General features: G+C 43.8%; 1 protein-coding gene across 1 annotated transcript in view; it reads left to right on the top strand.

Annotated features, from left to right (window-relative positions):
* ARID4B (AT-rich interaction domain 4B) overlaps nucleotides 1-23,848 on the top strand; it is a 387,064-nt gene that overhangs the window by 228,402 nt on the left and 134,814 nt on the right. The window contains exons 13-14 of the mRNA XM_044290640.1: nucleotides 19,818-19,912; nucleotides 21,449-21,546. Of these exons, the coding sequence (XP_044146575.1) occupies nucleotides 19,818-19,912; nucleotides 21,449-21,546 (193 nt within the window). The remainder of the gene's footprint in view (nucleotides 1-19,817; nucleotides 19,913-21,448; nucleotides 21,547-23,848) is intronic.

Genomic DNA, 23,848 nt, shown 5'->3' with positions numbered 1-23,848 from the left:
CGTGGACCAATATGACCGCAATTCATGCTTTTTAGTTAGACCCATGTTGAGGAGGAGGCCCAGAAAAGTTTTAATTTCGGAAACTTGGACTGGTTTCCACCGGAAAGACTGGGCATAAGAGCTTCCCGGGTTGGCGGATATAAATTGTGTGGCATACCGATTTGTTTCGGCCACGACTAAGTCCAAGAGCTCCGCAGTCAAGAACAGCTCAAAAAAATCCCAGGGCCGAACCGATCTGAGCTGTCTCAACCCGAACTCCAGACTGGGCAGTGAAAGGGAAAACTACAGGTGCGGCTGAAGTTGGGGACTGCCAATCAGGGTTTGCCAGCACCTCAGGGATTCTAGGGGCTCTACGGGCACGTCTTTGCGGTGGCTGCGACGGGGTCACTACTGCTCGTGCCACCGTACCAGCTTCAACTGCCCTTCTGGTGCTCGCCACTTCACCAGGTTGTACGGCAGTGCTGGTACTAGGTCCAGGAAGGGCTGGGCTGCTGGTGTATGCCTCACCACGTAATCCGACAGCACCAGCCCCACTCTGCTGCTCTTGAAGCGGATCCTGCGCAACCTGCGGTCTAGCGACACGGGGCCGGGTACGCCTGGTGCTATCAGGGACCTCAGCCTCCTCGTCCGAACTTTGGGTCAGAGAGCCACTGCTTTCTACAGGTTCGTATTCTGACCCGCTAGATTCGTCAGATGAGGGTTCCCATTCCTCATCCGACTGGGTCAGAAAGCCTGTAGGCCTCTTCAGAAGAATACCCCTGTTAGACATTTGGGCAACTAAATTTAGGGGTATTCCCTGAGACTACCCAAGAAAAAAAAGTACCGGAGGCCGCTGCGGTTGATAAAAAATATCAAAACTGATTTTTTTTTTATCGCCGCAGTGCGTGTAAAGTGAATGTGCAGTGATCAAAAAAAATAATTTTTTTGTCACTGCGGTGGGGCGGGCGTGGGCGAACGCACGTGTGGGCGACCGATCAGGCCTGATCGGGCAAACACTGCGTTTTGGGTGGAGGGCGAACTAAAGTGACACTAATACAATTATAGATCTGACCGTGATCAGTTTTGATCACTTTCAGATACTATAAAAGTACAAATGCTGATTAGCGATACGCTAATCAGCGAATAACAGACTGCGGTGCGGTGGGCTGGGCGCTAACTGATCGCTAAACTACCTAACCAAGGGGCCTAAACTATACCTAAAACCTAACGGTCAATACCAGTGAAAAAAAAAAAGTGACAGTTTGCACTGATCACTTTTTTCCTTTTCACTAGTGATTGACAGGGGCAAGAAGGGGTGATCAAAGGGTTAATTGGGTGCTGGGAGGTGATCTGGGGGCTAAGTGTGGTGTTGGTGGGTACTCACAGTGATGTGTGCTCCTCTGCTCCTCTGCTGGAACCAACCGACCAAAAGAAGGAGCAGAGGAGCACAGCAGCCATATAACCCCATCATATTTACAAATACGAACTTCTTCTTCGAATTTCGCCGGCCCGCGATGCGCATGCGCGGGCCGGCTTCCCCGGAAATCTCGCGTCTAGCGAGAGGACGCACCGGCACGTCCACCCAGAGCTGCACGACCGCCGAGAAGACGCAATCCTGCGTACGGCGGTCGTGAGCAGGTTAAAATCCGCAACTGCTTTTTTAGAAGATGCCTCAGCAGAGTCGGTACGTTATGCTGCGAAAGATGCAGCTCTTTTAAATGTAGCCAGAAGAGCTTTATGGGTGAAAGCATGGTCAGGGGAAAAAATCTCCAAGTCTAAACTATGTTCTATTGCCTTCTCAGGGGAGTTTGTTTTTGGCCCAGTGTTAGATAAGATACTGGAGAAAGCGGCTGACCGAAAGAAAGGGTTTCCGGAGGAGAAAGAAACAAAAAAAGATGCCCTTTTCTTCAGTTCCCTTCACAATCTAAGCGCTACAGAGGTAAGGGCAAAACAGGCCGCTGGAGCTACCCAAAAGGTGGAAGGGGTAGAGGATTTATCCTTAATCCCCAAAATAGACAGAGCAACAAACAATGAGAGTGGGAGACAGGTTGAAGAATTTTCTGAACCAGTGGAATCTGGTTACGTCAAATCCATGGCACTAAACATGATAGCCCAGGGATACAGAATATACTTTTCTTCAACGCCTTCAGAAAAATTCCCCGTTACCACCCACAAAAGAGGTATATTGGAAAAAATTTGGCAGGGAATTCAGGACTTAATCAGATCAGGGGTAGTCATAGAGGTACCAGACTCCGAAAAGGGTAAGGGGGTTCTACTCAGGCCTCTTTCTAGTCAAAAAACCCGACAACACATTCCATGCAATTATAAATCTAAAACCTTTGAACAGATCTATAGTATACAGGAGGTTCAAGATGGAGTTAATTGCATCTACGAGTCTGTTGATTCCAAAAGGTGCCTTTATGACGCCAGTGAATCTAAAGGACACCTACTATCACACACCAATTCATCAGGCCTCCCAGAAATATCTAAGGCTTGCAATAATAGATCCTGGGGAGTCCTCAATCATTTCCAGTACATAGCCCTCCCCGTTTGGTATCTCATCGGCCCCAAGAACATTCACCAAGCTGGGGGTGGAAATTATTTCCTTTCTACGCAGGAAAGGATCCAATATCTTCCCTTACCTAGACGATTTCCTAATAATTGGCGATTCAAAAGAAGAAACCTCCAGGACTACCGAAGAAGTTATAAGTACCCTTTCAGGTTTAGGATGGGTGATAAATCTAAAAGAATCAGTACTCGTCCCATCTACAAAAATAAGGGTCCTGGGCGTAGAGTTAGATTTTAAAAATCCCACAGGTGTTCCATTCGGAGGGCAATGAGCCTGTTAGGGGACTTAAACGCATGCATAAACTCAGTTCCATGGAGTCAGTCCCACACAAGAATCATGCAGTCATGGATCTTGGAGAAATGGGACAGGAAACAGTCATCCTTAGACAGGACGATACAGGTGCCTTCAACAGTCAAAATAGACCTAGACTGGTGGAAGGAAGAGGAAAATCTGCTCCAGGGTATAGAATTGCTCAGAAGCCCAGGTCATAACCGATGCCAGCACTTCAGGTTGGGGTGAAAATGTACACAACCAGTTTTTCCAGGGAGACTGGCCAAACAGCATAAAATAAAGATGCTCAAATTTCAGAGAACTGAATGCAGTCCTTATGATGCTCACAGAGGCAGTAGACCTATAAAAAAAACCAGGCATCTGAAGGTCCTCTCGGACAATATAACGAGAGTACCTGAAACACCAGAGGGGCACGAACCCCGATCCGCTGGTGGAAGTAGCAAAATGAATATTTTTCTGTGCAGAAGCAAATATCTTAGTAGCTCCCCACTGGCCAAAGAGAAGCTGGTTCTCAATCCTGAGACAGTTGACACTAGAGGAGCCTTGGAAAATACCCATCCGGGAAAATGTGCTCTCTCAGGGCCCAATAAACCACCCAAACCCTCAGATCTACAATTTGGCAGTCTGGATCCTGAGAGTGAATCACTCAGAAGACAAGGTCTTTCAGACAGAGTAATCCTTACTCTTAAGGCAAGCAGGAAATGTCTGGAAAAGATTTTGCAGTTGGCTGGGAGAAGATCATCCGCTGGTTAATAAAATACTAGACTTTTACTAGCAAAATGGACTAGAATTGTGCCGGATACCTAGTACCCTCAAGGTCTAAATATCGTCCTTAAGCACCTTTTTACGATACTGGTCTCGCAGAACACAGATGGATAAGGAGATTTATTAGGTCGGCCTCTAGGTTAAGGCCTACCTTAAGATCTAGGATCCACAGTTGGACCTTAATACAGTATTAGAGGGGCTAACTAGACCCCCCCCCCCCCCCCCTTTTCTCCCTTATCTGAGATCTCTATTAAAGATTTGTCCTTCAAGTCTGCTTTTCTGATAGCCATCACTTCCGGTAGATGACTAAGTGAGATCCAGACCCTCTCCTGTAGAGAACCGTATCTTAGGGTTTTTGAGGATCGAATTGTGCTAAGACTAGATCCTGTGTTTCTCCCCAGATCCTGGGTTTTAAATTTTTATTGTGAACAAGAGATAGTATTACCATCTGTCACCAGCTACCCAGAAAAGAAGGTAAAAGAGAAGATGCAACTCCTTATTAAATTTAAATATTTGTTAGTTCTCATTGTGGCCTTCATGGTGGATGGAATGGAAAACCGTAATTAGTCTTACCGGTAATTCTGTTTCCTTGAATCCACCATGACGGCCCATATATTTCCCTTCCCTTACAAAAAATATATACAGTCCTGATCAAAAGTTTAAGACCACTTGAAAAATGGCAAAAAATAATATTTAGCATGGCTGGATCTTAACAAGGTTCCAAGTGGAGCTTCAACATGCAACAAGAAGAAATGGGAGTGAGACAAAACATTTTTTGAGCATTCAATTTAATAAAAACAACGAATAAACTAAAACAGGCTGTTTTTTAGCTGATCAAAAGTTTAGGACCACATGCTTTTAAAAGGCCAAATCTGTGCAAAGATGTAGATTCATTGTCATTTTCTGTCAGGTTGTGATGGCAAAGGCAAAAAAACTCTCCCTTTTTTAACGTGGTCGGGTTGTTGAACTGCATAAGCAGGGTCTCTCACAGCGCGCCATCGCTGCTGAGGTGGCACGCAGTAAGACAGTGATTTGGAATTTCTTAAATGATCCTGAGGGTTATGGAACAAAAAAGTCAAGTGGAAGACCCCAAAAAAATGTCATCAGCACTGAGCCGGAGGATCCAATTGGCTGTCCGTCAAGACACTGGATGATCCTCGACACTGGATGACTGCAGCCCCATAACCATCAGACGGCATCTGAGACTGAAGGGCTTCAAAAACAAAAAACGTCTTCAAAGACCTCATCTCCTTGAACGCCACAGAACTGCTCGTTTGAACTTTGCAAGAGAGCACCAAACATGGGACATTCAAAGGTGGAAGAAAGTTTTATTCTCTGATGAGAAAAAAATTAACCTTGATGGTCCTGATGGTTTCCAACGTTACTGGCATGACAAGCAGATCCCACCTGAGATGTTTTCTACGCGCCACAGTAGAGGGGGCGCCATAATGGTCTGGGGAAGTGCAGGGCCGTCAAACGGCTGCTGGCTATGTCCAAATGTTGCAGAGAGCATTCCTCATGACTGAGGTCCCTCGTCTGTGTGGTAACGACTGGGTTTTTCAACAGGACAACGCTACAGTACACAATGACACAATGCCCGCAGGACAAGGGACTTCTTCCAGGAGAATAACATCACTCTTTTGGCCCATCCTGCGTGTTCCCCTGATCTAAATCCAATTGAGAACCTTTGGGGACGGATGGCAAGGGAAGTTTACAAAAATGGACAACAGTTCCAGACAGTAGATGGCCTTCGTGTGGCCGTCTTTACCACTTGGAGAAATGTTCCCACTCACTTCATGGAAATGCTTGCATCAAGCATGCCGAAAACAAATTTTGGACGTGATAAACAATAACGGCGGAGCTACTCATTACTGAGTTCATGTTTGGAAGTTGGATTTCTGTTTTGGGGGGGTTTATTTTATTTTTTTGGAGGTGTGGTCCTAAACTTTCGATCAGCTGAAACAGCCTGTTTCAGTTTATTCGTTGTTTTCATTAAATTGAATCCTCAAAAAATGTTTTGTCTCATTCCCATTTCTTCTTGTTGCATGTTGAAGCTCTACTTGGAACCTTGTTAAGATCCAGCCATGCTAAATATTATTTTTTGCCATTTTTCAAGTGGTCTTAAACTTTCGATCAGGACTGTATGTGTATATATATATATGTGTGTGTGTGTATATATATATATATATATATATATATATATATATATAATTTTTTTCTATATTAAACTAATATACATCTTTATTTGAGTATGAAGTAATGCTCGAAAGGGCACCACACAAAATTGCTCACCTACTTGGGTAATTTGTAAAAGCACTGAGGGGGAGGAGGGGTGGGGGTAATTTAAACTCTCTTTGTGTATTCCTGCCCCTACAGAGGTCATGGGTCATCTCTTATTGTGGCTGTCATGGTGGGTTCAAAGAAACGGAATTACTGGTAAGACTAATTACTGTTTTTGATAATCGTTCTGGGTACTGTAGTCCACCCCATCCCAGAACTGTACACAGTACTCCATGTATGGTCTGACTAGTGATTTGTAAAGTGTCAGGACTATGTTCTTATCCCAGGTATCTATGCCCCATTTGATGCAACCCATTACCTTTTTCTATAGTTAAGTTTGCTGTCCACTAAAAGTCCTAAGTCCTTTTCCATGTCAGTATTACCCAGTGTTTTACCATTTAGTATGTACTGGTGACTTGTATTTTTCCTTCCCATGTGCATAACCTTACATTTGTCAGTGTTAAACCTCATCTGCCCAAGCCTCCAATCTATCCAGAGCCATCTGCAGCCGTATACTGTCCTTTTCCGTGTTAATTACTTTACACAGTTAAGTGTCATCTGCAAACATTTATATTTTACCGTGCAAGCCTTCTACAAGATCATTAACCCCTTTCAGGACACAGCAATTTTTCACCTTCAGGATGCAGCCTAATTTTGCAAATCTGACGTCACTTTATGTGGTAATAACTTTAAAACGCTTTTACTTATCCAAGCTATTATAGAGATTGTTTTCTCGCCACATATTGTACTTCATGACAGTGGCAAAATTGATTAAAAAAAATAAAAATAAAAAATGTACCCAAAATTAGCAAATTTCAATTTCTCTACTTTTATAATAGATAGTAATACCTCCAAAAATAGTTATTAATTTACATTCCCAATATGTCTACTTCATGTTTTTATTTAGAAGTTTAGAAGCAAATCAAAGGGTTAACAGCCAAACAAAACTCAATATTAATTGCCCTGATTCTGTAGTTTACAGAAACACCCCATGTGTGGCCGTAAGCTGCTGTACAGGCACATGGCAGGGCGCAGAAGGAAAGGAATGCCATATGGTTTTCGGAAGGCAGATTTCACTAGGATAATTTAAGTTGCCATGTCACATTTGAAGACCCAGTTTGAAAACTACGGGATAAGGTGGCAGTTTTTTTTGGTACTATTTTAGGGTACATGTGATTTTTTTGTTTCTCTATATTACACTTTGCAGCAAGGTAACAAAAAAGCTGTTTTGGCACCGTTTTTATTTTGTTTTATTTACAATGTTCTTCTGACAGGTTAGATCATGTGGTATTTTATAGAGCAGGTTCTAACGGACGTGACAATACCACATATGCCAAAGTTTTTTTTGGGGGGGGGGGGGGGCGACTGTCTTATGTAGGAGCTAATTTTTGCAGGATGAGGTGACAGATTGGTACTATTCTGGGGGGCATACGCCTTTTTGATCGCTTGGTGTTGCACTTTTAGGGATGTAAGGCGAAAAAAAAAAAAAATTTTAGCACACTTTTTATTTTATTTTTTGACAGTGTTCACCTGAGGGGTTAGGTGATATTTTTATAGAGCCGGTAGATACAGACATGGCGATACGTAATATGTCTACTTTTCTTATTTTCCCTATTTAAAAAAATAAATAAAATTTTTCATTTGTACTTGAAATGTAATATTTTTTTTATTATAACACTTTTTTCACTATTTATATTTGTCCCACTGTGGGACTTCACGTTTTCAGGGTTTTATCCATGATTCAATTCTGTACAATACATTATGTATTGTACTGAATTGAACTGTCTGCCTGGGCTTCCGTAGCTGGCAGGATCCGATGCCTGTGTAAGGCATCAGGGGGGCGATGGAGTCAGAGGGCGCCACCTCCCTCTGTAAACCCTGCACGTGCCGCTGTCAGCGGTGACCGCAGCATGTGACATGGTTAATCCGCCGGCATCAGCGCATACAGCAATTCCGGCGGATGCAGCAGGGGCCCGGCTATCAGTAACAGCTGGGCCCTTTCTACGGATCGGGTGGGTGCAGCTCTTGGACCCGCCCGATCACATCATGTACATGCACTTGTTTTCTATCACTGAGCCAGTTACTCAGTGCTTGTTCACATGAACGTGTGAAGCCCGTGCTGTGGACCGCAAATTGCGGTACGCAGTGCACGGGTGCCGTCCGTGGGGCAGGCTCATGGGGATCGCAGACTCATTCACTTGAACGGGTCCCCGATCCTTCCGTTCCGCACAAAGATAGAGCAAGTTCTATCTTTTTTGTGGTGCAGAAGCACGGAACGGAGCCCCAGTAGTGCTCCCGTAGTGTTCCGTTCTTCCGTTCCACATTTCTGGATTTGCGGACCTATTGAAATGAATGGGTCCGCATCTGTGATGCTGAATAGCCACGGAACGGTGCCCGTGTATTGCGGGTATGCAAATGTGGTCCGCAATACGGCAATTGGCATCACGCGTTCGTGTGAGCGAGCCCTTACCCACATACAGACATTTTTTACCAGTCCAATTATTGCAATTTGTCCAATTATTGCAATTTTATGTACTAACCTTTTACGTGGCACAGTATCAAATGCTTCAGAGAAGTCAAGCTATATGAGATACATTGACTCTGGATTAAAACATTGACCTCTGCGTTCCACACCTACATCGAGAATGGACACCTGAAAATTGCGGAGGGCACACAGCGCATGCGCAGCCGCCCTTTATTCATTTCTATGGGGCCGCCGATAATAGCCGAGAGCTGGCTCAGCTATTTCCGTCATCCCCATAGAAATGAATGGGAGCAGTGGCCGCACAAGCGAGGTGCGCTCCTATTCACTCCTATGGGGAAAGCGTTTGGCGGTGGCCAGACCCCGAAAAGCCAGGGGTTCTCCGGCCACCACCTTCCCCGGTCCGTTCTCAGTGTAGGTGTGGGTCCCAGAGGTGGAACCTGCGCCTATCAGACAATGGGGACATATCCTAGCGATATGCCTTCATTGTCTCAGATGGCAATACCCCTTTAATTCCCTTAGGATACAAGGGTGCATGCCATCTGGAACCGGTGATTTGTCTATTTTAATATTTTCAAGATGCTTCTCCACTTCTGGGTCAGAGTGGCCACTTTTTTTTAACAATTCTTTATTTATGATAAGCAGCATAATAACAGTACCCCTTGCTTTATGCAAGAGAGCATAAACACTGAAGCATACACTAGGATGTGACAGTACATTGATCCAATCATCACAAGGGAATACAATAGATGACATAGTAATACATATTCCAGTGCACATGCCTTCCTGTTGTCCAAGTACAGAAATAATGAATAGGAGTACAGGATCCTGATGTGGAACATTAATTAAGTGTTACATACTCATAACAAACTTAACATCAAATAACCAAATAACCCTACCCGGCATGGTCTTTTAAGTTCAGCTAAGGCAATGATCTATTTATTTAGTGTGAGTTAGATTCCCCTGACTCAAGGGCTGTGTAGATAGTGCTATCCTTCCCTGAAAGCTACCAATCCCTCTCTATTCGATAAAAGCTGGAGAACATGGCCGCATTAAACACTCTAACAAGTGCGCTCTATGAAAACACGTCAGTCCGCAATCCCTCTTTGTGAAAATCCAGCCAGGGTTTCCAAACCTTAAGGAACTTATCCCTTTTCCCCAAGTTCCAACCCACTAGCTCCTCCATGAGACAAATATGATGGACTTCCTCCAGCCATTCTCCTACCCTTGGAGGCTCTCTTTCTTTCCACTTCATTGGAATAAGCATTTTTGCAGCAGCTATTAAATGAGTGGGAAGACTAATAGCGGATGGTGTTAAGTCTAGTTGGGGTTTCCACAATAGCACTAATTCCGGTGTCAATGATATGACCACATTGCAAATATCATTGATTTTCCTCCCAATTTCCTCCCAAAAAATACTCAGGGAGGGGCAGGACCACCATATGTGTGATATTGTCCCCTCTCCCCCCAAGCATCTCCAACACTTATTATCTGGGATCAGGTTAATTTTGTGCAAGAAATCCGGCGTCCTGTACCACCTTGTGAGAATTTTGAATGAGTTCTCCTGTAAGCGAATGCTTCTTGAGAAGCCATGCGAGTGAGCTAAGATAAATTTAACATCAATATCTGAGATGCTTATCTGAAGCTCTCGTTCCCATGCCTTTAAATACAAGAGTTTCTCAGAAGGTGGTGCGAGGAGTAGCTGGGAATAAAAGTAGGATAACATTTTCGGTGGAGGCTTAGCGGAGGACAAGGAAAGGTTCTCCAACCACGTTGGATCTATAGCTTCCCCAGCGTACACTCTCTTGTACTCTTTACAAGTAACGGTCAAGTCCCTTATAGCTAGTGAATTCCGAAAGGGTTTTGGAATTTCCTCCATCATATTGTGTATGAAAGTATCTAGGTCAGTGGTTTTGCGCAAATTTGAGATTCTTATCTCTGTAAGATTATACCAACACTGTTGATTCACGCTCCCCTTACCTCTCATATAGTAAGGTAGAACAGATAATGGAGCTAGCGGGGAGATTTTATTTTGATGCATCAGGAGGCCTTTTGTTTTCTGACAATAAGAAAGCATAGAGTTAGTCATTTCCGACATAAACAGATGTTTCTTCCTATTCTTATTAGCAACCCACAAGTACCTCGTGGCATTAGTACCCATTAGGTGACGTTCAATGTCAACATGCAATTTGTTATTGGACAAATCTGCTAATTCGGTCCACCTTCCCAGGTGGATAGCCTGATGGTAGGTCCTTAAATCAGGGAAAGAGAGACCTCCCTCCCTCCTCTTTCTTATAAGAAGAGAATAAGAGAGGCGTGGCCTTCCACTAGCCCACAAAAACTTAGTGAAGAGTCTCCTAAAATCAGCAAAAAACTTGTCCGGGATATTTATGGGTAGACATCTCAAAATGTATAGTATCTGTGGGAGAACATATGTGGTCAATATATTTTTCCTACCTAGCCAAGATAGGTATGGGATTTTTATAGAGCTAAGATAGGCCTTAATCTTGGAATATAAGGGAGGATAGTTCAAACTATAGAATTGCTGGGGATCGGACGGCACTTGGATTCCCAGGAATTTTACAGCTCGTCCTGGCCATTGGAAAGGCGAGAGTGAGACTAGGCCCTTCGCCCTTTCCTTTTTAATAGAGACGTTAAGCATCTCTGATTTCTCGTAATTAACTTTGAAATTAGAGACTTCTCCATACTCTTCAAGTAACTTCATAATTTCCGGCAAAGCTTCTTCTGGATTGGTGACCAGTAAGAGAAGGTCATCGGCAAATGCTGCCACTAAGTGCATGTGGCGCCCTATTTTGAGACCCTTAATTTTGTCTGAGGCCCGTATTTTATTTAGGAAGATCTCTAGAGCCAGCACAAAGAGAGTAGGCGATAGGGGACACCCCTGACGTGTTCCGTTTTTTATTCCGAAGGGAGCAGAGAGGTAGCTATTAGCAAAGACTTTTGCCGAGGGACTTCCATACAGAGTGAAAATCGCAGCAACGAACGCGGAGGGGAAGCCGAAATGCAGGAGAGTATCTCTCATAAACGACCAGCTTACCCTGTCAAATGCTTTCTCCGCGTCCGTTCCTACGAGCACCAGAGGGATCTTCTCCTTTCTAGCATAATGGATGGCATGGAAGATCCTACTCACATTATGCCTACCCTCTCTGCCCCCCACGAATCCCACCTGCTCCTCCCCAAGCAAATCAGGAAGAAACTTGGCTATCCTATTGCTGAGTATTTTGGCCCACAGTTTCACATCAGCATTCAAGAGCGAAATGGGCCTGTAGCTGCCACATCTACTAGGGTCCTTCCCTTCCTTGTGCAGTACTACTATATGGGCCATCAGTGATTGTGAGGGGAGGGGGGTTCCTTCCAACAGGGAGTTGCAGAGATTAGTGAGTTGGGGAATTAGAATCTTTTGGAATTTTTTATAGTATAATATGGGAAGGCCATCGGGCCCTGGACTCTTACCAGCAGGGATACTCACAAGACAATCCCTCACCTCTCTCTCTGTGACTGGAGTTAGTAAGCTATCCACCTCCTCAGCTTTAAGTTTAGGGACCACAACTGAATTAATGAAAGCCGCAGTTTTCTTTTGTTTATCCTCAGGGCCAATTGTTTGTAAGTTATACAAAGAGGAGTAAAAAGAGGCAAATTCATTGGCTATTTCAGGAGTTGATCAGGGATTCACCTTTACTATTTTGTATGCTTGCAATGTGTGTTTTTTCCCTTTGACCCTTTATTAAGCGCGTAAGCAATTTTGAGCCTCTGTTGCCATGAACATAAGTCTGGAATTTTGTCATCTTAAGCATCTTTGCTGACCTAATATTGAGGAGATCTTTAAGTCTCATACGCAATTTGACTATGTCCCCATGAGTATCCTTAGAGGGTTTTTTCTTGTTGAGGTTTTCAAGCACAGATATTTGGGAAATGACAGAATCTACTTCTTTCGTCCTTTGCTTACGAACCCACGACCCTAAAGCAATTAACTCCCCTCTGATATAGGCCTTGTGTGCCTCCCAGGTAATAGGCGCAGCTATCTGCGAGTCATTGTTAATCTCAAAAAACATTTTAACCTTTTCCTCTATCTGTGTCCTGTGATTAACATCTTCTAGTAATGTCTCATTAAGCCTCCAGGTCCAGGATCTAGGAGGAGCCCCTAGGAGATGAATTCCCATTGAGACTGGCGCATGATCAGTGACCGTAATTGGTCCTATGCACGCTATCTCAACTCTATCAAGAAGGTGATTTGAAAGATAGATATAATCCAACCTCCCATAAGTGCCATGCATTGCCGAGTAATAAGTGTAATCTTTCCCCTGGGGGTGAAGCACTCTCCAGACATCTGAGATCTGGTGGGCATCTAAAGCTCGTCTAAGTTTTTTAACCTGAGGGATAGACTGTCTTGGGAGAAGAGAGGTAGAGTCCAGGGGATGATCCAGAGCTATATTAAAGTCACCTCCCAACATTAGGGCTCCTTCCCTAAACTCATGTAGCTTCTGTAAAGTTCCCACTAGCCATTTCACCTGATTCGTATTGGGAACGTACACATTGGCGACAGTAATTTTGCTACCAAAGAGTGTCCCCTTCACAAACACAAAACGCCCAACCGGGTCAACTGACTGTGCCTGAATTTGAAATGGAAGACCTTTTCTAAACCCTATGGAAACTCCCTTGGATGCTGACGTGTGTGTGCTATGCGTCCAAGTGGCGAACATGTTAGAAAACAGTGCTGGTACTCTGTTGTGTCTAAAATGAGTCTCCTGTAATAATAGGATATCCACTTTCTCCCTTTTTATAATTTGAAAAACTCTACTCCTCTTCTGTGGCCCATTTAAGCCATTCACATTGAGTGATGTTACTTTCAAGGGATCCATAACCTCGTCTCAAATGGTTTATCTCGCAGGAAAAGCTGAACCATTGCGACCAGTAATACATGTGTACTTTGCCGGGTACAACTACTAACATGTAGAAAAACCAAAGAAAAATAACATACATACACAGAACAAAGGAATGTAGCTCTGCGCACCCCTACTCCCCCCCACACAGGACAGGAATATATACGGTTAAGGCACGTGAAGGGGCAGGGGTGCGCGAGCTGAGCCTCTATCACTAGAGGTAGAGAACACATCTTCTTAATAGAAGACATTTGTGTGGGCGGGGGGGGGCCAAACAAGTACCGACAATGAAGGTCGGGCAATTATATTAACATAGGAAAATTATTTCTTAAGCACGCTAACAAGTAACTCCTCATAAAGTGTGCAAGGACCTGGAGCGTTATCATTACATATACCAAGCCCATCCATCCCCATATCCTTGATGCATAAAACCTATCATCCGGATACCATGCAATTCGTATAACATCTGGATAGTAGACCCGCATAAATTGCAGCCTCACTGCTCAATATGAAATTAACCACCAAGCGGTTCCTCTCCTGCTCCACTCCTTATATCATACTTGATGTACAGATGGGTTGCACAGCTATGAGATGGGTGGACGGGAAAAGAGGGGAAGGTGAGGGGAGAAGGGGGGGGGGAGGGAGGTGGAGGGAGGGAGGGGGGGGAGGGAGGTGGAGGGAGGGAGGGGGGGGGATGGGACAACATGGGGGGAAATTGTGAAGACACCAGTCTCAATCTGTAAATTACACTAATACCTCTCACCCCACGTAATAAAGACTTTTAAGTCCTTGACTTTGCAACTTGAAAGAGGAAAGTGGATAGCGCTTCAGGTCTCTCCTCCAATCTCTCTCCTCGAGACCCCGTTCCCGCTTCTCTTTCTTTGTCTTTGCTTCTGGGATTTAACCTGCCTCCCTGGGATCCATGAAGCAGGTAACGGCAGCGGCGGCAATTCCGTAACCTCTTGGGCTAAGTTCCAGTCCTGGATCTCCTGATCCTCAATGCCTAGATGACTGTATACTCTCCTTAAGTCACTGTGAGACCTGATGATCAGCTTCTTATCCGGAGCATTTATAAGTAGCCCAAATGGAAAAAGCCATCGATACAGAAGTTTCCTCTCTTTTAAGACCTCCAGTAGTGGCTTCAATGTTTTCCTCTTGCGCAGCGTGACTGGGGAGAGGTCCTGAAAGATGGCCACCGAAGCTCCCTCAAACTTCAAAGGATTTTTCCCGCGCGCTGCCTTCAGGATACATTCCTTAGCTTGATAACTCACAAGCTTACATATAATATCCCTAGGCGGGTCCGAGGGACCTGGCGGCGGTCTCAACGCCCGGTGCGCTCTCTCTAATGAGAAGTCTTGGGTCGTATCCTGTCCCACCAGATTAGTGAAGAACGTGAGCAATGCGGTTTCAATGGCGTCCGGTAAGATGCTCTCAGGGAAGCCCTTGAGTCGGAGGTTGTTCCGACGGCCCCGGTTGTCTTGATCTTCAAGCTGTGTGTACAGCGTGTTAATGTGGGCTTGGGTATAGTCCAGCGAGTGGGCCACTGAGGAACCGAACTCTATGATGGCGGACTGTGCAGTTTCTACTGCTTCCATCCGTTCTCCCATTTGTTGAAGGTCTTTTTTTTATATTCTTTCAACTCCTGCACTATTGGATCAAGTGCTTCTGCGAGGAGTTTTCGCATGAAAGGTCTGGAGACCGGGAGATGTTCTTTCACTGACGGGGCAGCTGCTTCACTGCCTTCTCCGTCCTCTGAGTCCGAGGCGTCAGGCTGCAACTCAGGGTCATCAGGCGGCGCCATTTTCTCCGGCTTCTTAGCCTGCAGTCCCGACGTCTTTTTGACGAATTTGTCCAGATCTCCCTGGCCTGAAGACAGCTTCATGTGTGCCGAAGTGTCTCTAGATTTATCTCTTAAGGGTTTCCCCATGTTTGCTAGTGAATACTGCGTAGTATGCCCGCTTTCTTGTCAGTCTGCAGCAGAGCGATCTAGCTTGCGGCCATTCAGCTCTGTTGCCAGGCTCCGCCCAGAGTGGCCACTTTTAATAGGGAGTTTACATTTTTTTACTTACTCATTGCTCTCTACAACTCCTCCCTCATCACTGCTTTGCGGGTGCCTTAAATTACTGAAGAACAACGATATCTTAACTCAGTGTTGGATTTATTTACAAATAGGGATATATCTACATTCTAAATACAATTAAGGGAATGGGAGAGGGGATTGGAGGGGGTCAGGATCCTTGAGCTAGCTACACCATTCTCCCTCTGTCACACATGCCATGGGCTTTTCTTCTGTACTCAGAACACTCCTCTCCAGCAGGTCTCAGCGAATCACATTCTTGATTGTAGAGTCCAGGAAAACTTGTCTTGTCCCAGAGGTCACCAAGGTCACCATTGCTCTTACTTGTGAGTTAGCTTAGTGCAGGTAATTACACAGGAAGAAAGTTGTATCATATACCGCTGCCCCCATCCCAGCATATATGTCCTTGCTGACACAGGTGTGGGCAGTAAATACCAGCAGGGGGTCGGGATTTCCCCAGGATGTGACAGTCCTGGCAGATCTTCCTTTCATCAGTGTCCTGCCCCAAGAACCCTTTGATGGTCCTCATTTGCATATCAAGCAGACCCAGGCTGATTCAGTTCAAGATATCAAGGAACATCTTTGCATTTAAGCTGTATCATAGATGTCAATTTTATCAGTTCCAACACTATAATTGAAGAACATTTTAGGGTTAGTTTTACTCTCTTTGGTTATGAATTTCTCTGTCTAAAGCCTGGCTGCTTTTATCTCTCTTTTTCATGTTCTGTTTTTAACTTGGGCCGCTTTCACATGGGCAAGTTTTCCGTGCAACTGCAATGCGTGAGGTGAGCGCATTGCACCCTCACTGAATCCGGACCCATTCACCCCTCACTTTAATGGGGCTGTGCAGATGAGCGGTGATTTTCACGCATCACTTGTGCGTTGCGTGAAAATCGCAGCATGTTCTATATTCTGCGTTTTTCACGCAACGCCAGCCCCATAGAAATGAATGCAAGTGCGGTGCGATTTTCACACATGTTTGCTAGGAAATATTAGTGATGAGCAACCCCGGACCCCATTAAAGTTAATTCACTCTTAATACAGAATGCTTACTAAAATGTCGACTGAGGGGTTACAAAATAAAAAAAATATTAACTCGCCTTATCCACTTGAGCGCGCAGCCGGCGTCGTCTTCTTTCTTTTTCTTTCAGGACCTGCAAAAGGACCTTTGATTACGTAATCTCGCTCACCACGTGGTCCTGCTGAATGAAGATAGAGGACAGTAACACAGAGGAGACAGAAGCTCTCTGGTTCTGTCTTCTCTTTGGAGCCTTTCAGCACTGCCCCACAGGCTCCCCTTCCTTCTCCATGCTGGCTGACATCCCAGCCGGCTGAAGGGAAAGGGCTGCTTTCTGCTGGCATATCTTGGGCTGTATAACAGCTAGAGACTCATGTTAGAGAGATAGTTAAGCTGACCATACACATTTAATAGCTCTTAGACAAACAAATGTTCCTCTGACAGCTGTCTCCCTCCCCATACACATACACATTCAGCTTGGTGTTAGTAATAAGTGCACTGGAGTAAGATGCCATGTTCTGGCTTTGCGTGCACTGGAAACTGAAATCTGTGCCAGCTGTCCACACCCCCACCCACTTATCCCCTCCAAATTTTCCTGCCACTTTAAAAAATTACAAATTAAAGTGCAAATATTTTGTGTGTCATAATCACTATTGTGGCATAAAACATTGGTAAATCGGCCCAAATGTGTCATTTTTACTGCACAGTGAACACAGTATAAACAAAATCCGTGAAACTATGACACAATTATGTTTTTTTCCAATTCCACCCTATTAATAATAATATTTTTACAGCTGCCCAATACATCATATACAGTACACTCATTGAAAAAATTGAATTGAATGAAACTTTATATGTTTAAATGTGAAGATGATATATGTATGGTAAGTATTTACAATATTAGAGCGAAAGGATACATTTACTGGGAAACTGTACAATTGAAAGGAGGCTCTAGTACCCTGTTGGTCCACCTGTACCCTGGATACAATATGAGATACGGTTGGGCATGGAGGCATACAGGGCATTTGCCCCACAGATATTGCAGCTGGGCTGTAGATCCTGCACATTCATAGGTTGCTGAAGCTGGCATCCAAGCTGGTCCCATATACTGTGGATGCTCAATTGTCGATAAAGCTGGAGGCCGGGCAGGCCAAGGAAGTGTTGCAATTAGGCAGCGACATACCGGGTCCTTGCTGTGTGTGGGCAATTATCCTTCTTAAAAATGCCAGTTAGAAGCTCTGCCATGAGAGGTAACCGATGTGCCCACAGGATATAATTCACATATCTCTGAGCTGTTAGTGTCCCTCATATCACTAGTAGGGGTGACCAACTGTCAATGTGATCGATAGCTTCCCAGATGTTCTTACCAACATTTGGGGAATTGCGTTGCTCCACAGCAAAGGCAGGATTGAAGTGCTCACCATGAGGCCTCCATACTCAAACCTGACTATCATAGGATCCCAAACAGAACCTGGATTTGTTGCTAAAGTCGATATGTTTCCATTCTGCAGCAGTCCAGGTGTCTTGTTCCTTGAAACCATTGCAAACGAAGGCGATGGTGGCTGGTTGTCAATGGCTGGACACGTATTGGATGCCTTGACACCAAATTTTATACTGCTGAGTGCATAGGAATAGTCCAGGCAGAGATAAGGTTATGTAATGATGGTGCCAACTGCGTCTGGATGGTGGACAATAAAACAAAGAGTTGCTCATTATTGTTGGTGGATCAAACTATCTTCTCTACTTGTGGTCTGTCCACTGCTTCTAACACGTTCTGTCAGCTAGGTCCGAACTGCGTAGATGGCTTCAAAGTCATTGAAATGACCACCCTGCTTCTCTCAGCCCAATAATGCACCCTCTTTCAGGGTCTGTCAATTTGAAAAAATGTCTGAGTGCATCATAGAGGCATGTCTAGCAGTCCGTGATCTCTCACTAAGGGTACTTTCACACTAGCAATAAATAAAGAAATGGTATGGGGGCACTCAGCTATCTAGCACTGTATGTATGATCAATAATCGGCTAGTATGAAAAAAATACGGATTTATTATAAACATAAAATACACATACAAGTATGTGGATGCATGACTAGTCACCCTGAAACATTGGGGCTAATCCTATCAGACATCCACCATTTATCAAGACCTTATGTCACATAAACATTGTACATTGCAGTTGATCAACTTCAAAAATAGAATATGATAATAAGAAATAAAAAATTAGAAGTAGAAACGTAAAAAAATATTTTTTATAAAAAGTAAAAAATCAAAAAGTCACTGATGCAGTTGCCAGCTTGGTAGACCAGTATATAGGAGGAATATATTGGGGTAATAGTTCAAATAATATTGCTCCTGATATTGTTAGGTTAGTGCAGATATATATTGGTGGTGTATAGACCAGACTGATATCCTTTTGACCATATTCTGGACGTCAAAGTCACTTAGTAAAGAAAGAGTTCTTTATATATGTCTGGCTATCTCACATAATTTTAGTTATTAGACTAAGACTTTGGTGTATGGTTTGTAATTTTGTTGCCAGTACGTTACCAGTCCTATGAGAGGAAGTGACCGGATGATTACAATACGCTCACCGGCTCACTCCGTGGCATCCCACGTGGTCGGGAGTTGCTGTGGTGGTACAGATGAGTTTAGGGAAAAAAGTTGTCCTGGTGTTGGACCTACTTGGTCCAGCTGGAGTGATATACAATAAGGCGATCCACTTTTGCTGGAGTTATGAGTAATGTTCAAGCTTGTTAATTGTTTCTCATTCACTTCATGTAACCAAGAGACGGAGCGGAAGACATCCTGATGCATTACTGAACGGATTGCTTTCCATTCAGAATGCATTGGGACAAAAGGGGAAGCGTTTTTTTCCGGTATTGAGATCCTTTACCAGATTTCAATACTGGAAAAGAATAACGCTAGTGTGAAAGTACCCCAAGAGGTACGCTACCCAAAAGTACCCTGTGAGAGAGCCTATTTATAGGCCACAGGAGGTAGCACTTTTATGCTGTCTTGTGGCAAGACCACACCTGTAATCATTTACATATCTGTCTGACACTTAGGCCCCGTGCACAAGAGATTTTGCATCTGCAAAATACATACATCTTCCGCACGCAATTCGCACTCCCATTATTAGAATTCTTGTCCGCAATAAGGACAAAAATAGGACATGGTTTATTATTTGTGGAACGGTTCTGTCCGTTTTTGTTTGCCAACCCATAGAAATGAATGGTTCCATGTGCAATCCCCAAAAAATGATAATCGTAAATGGATATAAAATACAGTTGTGGGGATGAGGACTTATTTTTTTATTTTTTTGTCATTGACTGTAGAATATTGAATTGTACCATTAGAAAGGACAGCTTGTCTCATGTGAATGTAAAAATAAAAGGTACTGGCCTTTTGAAGGTAAGGAGTATAAAACAAAGAATCTAAGTTCTCCTCTGTTTTTTCCAGGAACACCTATTAACAAGAGACCTGTGTTGGGGTACCGAAACTTGAATCTTTTTAAATTGTTCCGCCTTGTACATAAACTTGGAGGATTTAGTAATGTAAGTATCTTTCCCTCTCATTTTGCTATATATATACTCCTTAACATTAAAATGATAAAACCAAGAAAGAAAAGTGGTGGAATTATTTTATTGTTTAGGTGCAAATTTGTTTATTTATTATTGAAATCACAGGTTCGATAGACATGTTAATGATATGCAAAAAATGGAAACAAAATATTAAAAATGTGTTGATTTATTCAGTGTTGAGTATGAGCACCACTTGCAGAAATACACACACACTTGCACACCTTGGCATGGCTTCAACAAAGTTAGAAATGTTCTGCCACACTGAATGCACTCGGGCACGCAAGTGCTCCCTTTACAATTGCCAACCAGTAACGTCCCAGATGCGCACGATGGGAGACAGGTACGGAGAGCCCATGATGGCACGTTAGGCCATGCAGGCTGCACACAGTTAGGCTACTTTCACACTAGCGCTTGATCGGATCCGTTCTGAACGGATCCGATCATATTAATGCAGACGGAGGCTCCGTTCAGTACGGATCCGTCTGCATTAATAACTTAGAAAATTTTCTAAGTGCGCAAGATGCCTGAGCGGATCCGTTCAGACTTTCAATGTAAAATCAATGGGGGACGGATCCGCTTGAAGATTGAGCCATAAGGTGACCTCTTCAAGCGGATCCGTTCCCATTGACTTACATTGTAAGTCTGAACGGATCCGCTCGCCTCCGCACGGCCAGGCGGACAGCTGAACGCTGCAAGCAGCGTTCAGCTGTCCGCCTGTCTGTGCGGAGGCGAGCGGAGCGGAGGCTGAACGCCGCCAGACTGATGCAGTCTGAGCGGATCCGCATCCATTCAGACTGCATCAGGGCTGGACGGAGGCGTTCGAGTCCGCTCGTGAGCTCCTTCAAACGGAGCTCACGAGCGGACTGACGAACGCTAGTGTGAAACTAGCCTAACACGAGCAGAATGTAGCATGGCGTCCTGTTGATAGATGGCTCCTGGGACACCTTGGAGAAATGACCATAATACTGGTTCCATGACCAAATCAATTTAACAATCAGCGGTTGTTGTACCTGAAATGAAGACTAGAGGGGTCTGGCAGTGGCTACTGAGTGTTATGCCACCCCACACCATAATCCTGGAAGTAGGATCCATGTGACATTCCCTTTTGAAGGCTTTCATAACATTGTTGCATGGTCTCCAGAGCGATAACTGCCATGTCGATGAACAAGAGGCATCTCGCAATCAGTCCACACAACTTGATCCGATATTTAAGGTTTTGTGATGCTAAAATTTAGTGTAGCTTTTATGCTCCTCCCACATGCCACTGATTAGAGCTAAGTGTTTGAAAATATGCAGATTTTAGGGCACCTGCTACTTTTTCAATTTGTATAACCTTATGACTTTTTCTTTTTGTTGTTGCAGTTTCAATATTGAGGAGTGTATATTATTTATGTTAATGTTCAATTTGTATAATAATTTTTCCGTTCACTACTGTTTATTAAAATGTCTGAATAAATCATATTATTCCATCATGATGTATTTTTTGTATATTCTGCTTTGAATTCCCAGATTGAAAGTGGAGCAGTTTGGAAACAGGTTTTTCAAGACCTTGGGATTCCTGTTCTAAATACAGCTGCTGGCTATAATGTTAAATGTGCTTACAAAAAGTAAGTATAATGGATAGGATATTTTTATAGTGCTCAACATTGACTATTCGTTGCTGTGTGTTTTATATACTTTATGTAATAATCCTCTATGAATTTTCTTTGTTCATAGTACTGTACTATGATTGAAAATTATACGGGTATGTGACAGATGATGCCAAATCATGGCAGAAGCCACATTATTATCAGAAGAAAAACAAACATTTACATTGTAATTGCTGCAGACATAAATTTAGTTACAGTATTAATAGGTAAGTTCAGTTATTTTCATCAGTTATTGGGAGCCAAAACCTCACAGGTCAAAAGAGAAAATCTTTACATTATATCTTATTTCTCAGTCGGCTTTACTACTGGTTATGGCTCACAATAACTGATGGAAATAAGTGAACACGTCACTGAAGTGTGAATTCAGCCTTAATGGTGCCTGTAGGGCATTGGCAAAGTATCTAAATTCCCCACAAGTCTGCAGAGTAAAGGGCCCCTTACACGGGTCGAGAATCCACCAGATAATTGTTCATTATCGTTTATCTGGCGGTATAAAGGTGCTGCTAATTACTAATAGATTGTTATAAATAGTATTTTGCCAGCAGCAGATCGTGCTGTGTAAACATGCTCTAAAGCTGGTAAACAATGAGTCTGTATGGGAACGAGCGATGGCATTAAGGATTCCCCCTCCCATACTATTGAGATTGATGTATGGAAATGCAGTGGCCTCCTCCACTGACAAACTGCCTAGGCTCATCTAAAGGGAATTTTTATAGCTCCCAATTGTACAGCGTTATTCTATTATTACACTAAGGATAATACACAAAATGCTAAAATAAATATAGAAGCCATATGTGAGGGATACCACGCTTCGTTCCCGCTTGACGTCAACTACGTATGTCTATGGTCACTGGTTACCATTACATGACGTTACGCCCTCCCAGAGGAGCAAGTAAGGTGAGCTTGGTACAGTTTACAGACACCTCCTGTCCACGCGGGCATAGAGAGGCAACAAGCTGATATAGCCTTTTCACTGCCACAGTGAAACAGTGCTTTCTCAGCCCGGGTACACAGCCACCAGCTTCTCGTTTGATATAAGCCTGGTCCACTAACGGGATTATATAGGGTAAGAAACCAACCCGCAGTAGCTTATAACTAGGCCGAAAAACGGACGTGGGGATTCGTGATTGAGATACAAGACATCACAAGATTAAATTATATATTTAATCGCCTTAAGGGCACACTAGATAAAACAATATACACAAAGAATATATACAGTGGTCTGAGGTTACAAAATACAGGTAATATGGTACAAACAGGATTACACAGAGCACAAGTCAGTTACCGGGTAAATGAATGTTCCTTTGGGTTATGATTAGTCCTTTGCTGTATTCACATGGAGGGCAGTGATTTCAGCTGGGTGCAGGTCCCTCTAAATACATGGCACGATGCCTCTCCTTTAGAGAAAAGACACCTCCGCTTGCTGGCACAAGCCCTTTAAACTGTAGCCGGCTCCTCCTCTGGGAAAGGTCCACTACCCCTCTTCTGGGCTGTCATTAAATGACCCACAAAACCCTTTAGGGTTCATAGGTCCAGACCAGAACGTCACAGGTGGATGGTTCTGGGACCAACAGATCCACCTGGGTTCCGGCTACTAGTAGAGTCCAAACATGGTACCGTTATTTGGTTTCTGTGGGGAGATATGTATATATCCTTTTCCTGGCATCCCACTACCAAACTAAGACTATGGGCATGTTCATCGTGGCCATCGGGACACAAATATGTATCCGGTTTGCGCCTGTTATGGCCGGGCGATTCATAATTCCTTATAAATCGCCAGTTCCAAGCTGTCTGCTAGATTTTATTGAACTGGGGAATGGCTTAGACCCCTTGCAGGGAGGTTTTCCTCACAGAAGCCCCTTTCTGAAAATATCATTGTGCATATTCTTTTTTAGTAAGTTTTTATTAAAATGCATTTGTGAAGATTAAGTTATACCCCTGACATAGAGATGGCGAATCAATTCTGTTGAATCGATTTGTCTCATTAGCAGTACCTCTTTACTTGTGAATGACCGTCCCCACAGGTGAAGCTCCCAACTGCCTCTAGATTGACAAGGCCCGATATTTACCACAGCACAAAAAAAATTCTGTCTTCACCACTGCTCCGATTAGCAGTTCAAGGGAAGAGACTCAGCTTTAGCTTTAGAGCTGCCATCGCTGCTTCCAGAGGTACTTCATCTGCGTGGGCAGCCAATCACGGGTGAAGAAGTCCTGCTAGGGAGATAAATCCATTTTCTCATGTCTACCCTGACCTATTTCT

This window comes from Bufo gargarizans, chromosome 4, assembly GCF_014858855.1.
Source record: "Bufo gargarizans isolate SCDJY-AF-19 chromosome 4, ASM1485885v1, whole genome shotgun sequence".
Taxonomy (NCBI): domain Eukaryota; kingdom Metazoa; phylum Chordata; class Amphibia; order Anura; family Bufonidae; genus Bufo; species Bufo gargarizans.
The sequence above is the reverse complement of the archived record's forward strand: the minus strand, read 5'-3'. Positions and strand labels throughout refer to the sequence as shown.